The sequence below is a fragment of the Lycium ferocissimum genome, chromosome 2, assembly GCF_029784015.1.
Source record: "Lycium ferocissimum isolate CSIRO_LF1 chromosome 2, AGI_CSIRO_Lferr_CH_V1, whole genome shotgun sequence".
NCBI classification, from domain to species: Eukaryota; Viridiplantae; Streptophyta; class Magnoliopsida; order Solanales; family Solanaceae; genus Lycium; species Lycium ferocissimum.
In genome coordinates, this window is record NC_081343.1 from 31,896,388 (window position 1) to 31,897,325 (window position 938).

The 938-nt window shown below is 28.6% G+C and overlaps 1 protein-coding gene across 1 annotated transcript in view; it reads right to left on the reverse strand.

The window, feature by feature from the left end:
- Positions 1-438: 438 nt before the first annotated feature.
- Positions 439-938, reverse strand: part of LOC132047514 (uncharacterized) — a 1,624-nt gene continuing 1,124 nt past the window's right edge. The window contains exon 5 of the mRNA XM_059438549.1: positions 439-458. Within this exon, the coding sequence (XP_059294532.1) occupies positions 439-458 (20 nt within the window). The remainder of the gene's footprint in view (positions 459-938) is intronic.

Below are 938 nucleotides of genomic sequence, written 5' to 3' on the forward strand. Positions count from 1 at the left end.
TCCAAATTATTGCTTCATCATTAATGTATGAAAATGATAATTTAATAAATTTAATTTTTTTCTTGAAACATGTACTAAGTAACTGGAGTACTAATTTTAAGTTTAACAAATAATTTAATAATACGTTATATTAGCCGAATAGGTGTAGTTGATCCATGTAACGGAAGGTTGTAGCAAATGTGGGTAAGGGAAATTCGTTCCAAAGACAATCCCGTTTGATTCTATATATTGTATCACTTGTTTTTACCTGAATTTTTGAGTCTCATCTTATTTACTCGGTTAGGTTTCATCTATTGCTTTCTTTTTCTGGGTACATACTTTTTCTGATCAAACGAACAATTAATCGACATAGTCACAAATCATTATTTTCTCAATCGATTACTTAATTGTACGAATAACAAAAAAAAAGTTTATGAACACTTAATTATTAATTTATAATCATGTTGATGGCATTGCACCTAAGGAATTAGAAATATAGTTTATGTCTTACCGCAAATAGAAACGTGAACAGATCATAATTACAGACTACAACTACAATGTTGATATCGGAAGTACTTCAGTAAGTTTACTATTTCTCGTGTATTCAGTTTAATATTTGTGATACTGCAAATCTAGGACAGACAAACAACATCGATATTGGATTTAACTAAGTGCATTTAATGGTGAGTGATGTTGTATAGCATATCTTATCATATGTTTCTATCCTGTTTAATGTTTGTGATACCGCAAATCTTCGGGACAAACATAAACAACATCGATATTGGATATCTTAACTAAGTGGATATCTTATCAAATGTTATATCTTATCAAATGTTTCTATTCAGTTTAATATTTGTGATACTGCAAATCATGGGGACAAACATAAACAACATCGATATTGGATAGCTTAACTAAGTGTATTTGATCTTGATTAATGTTGTATAGTATTTTAAAATTTT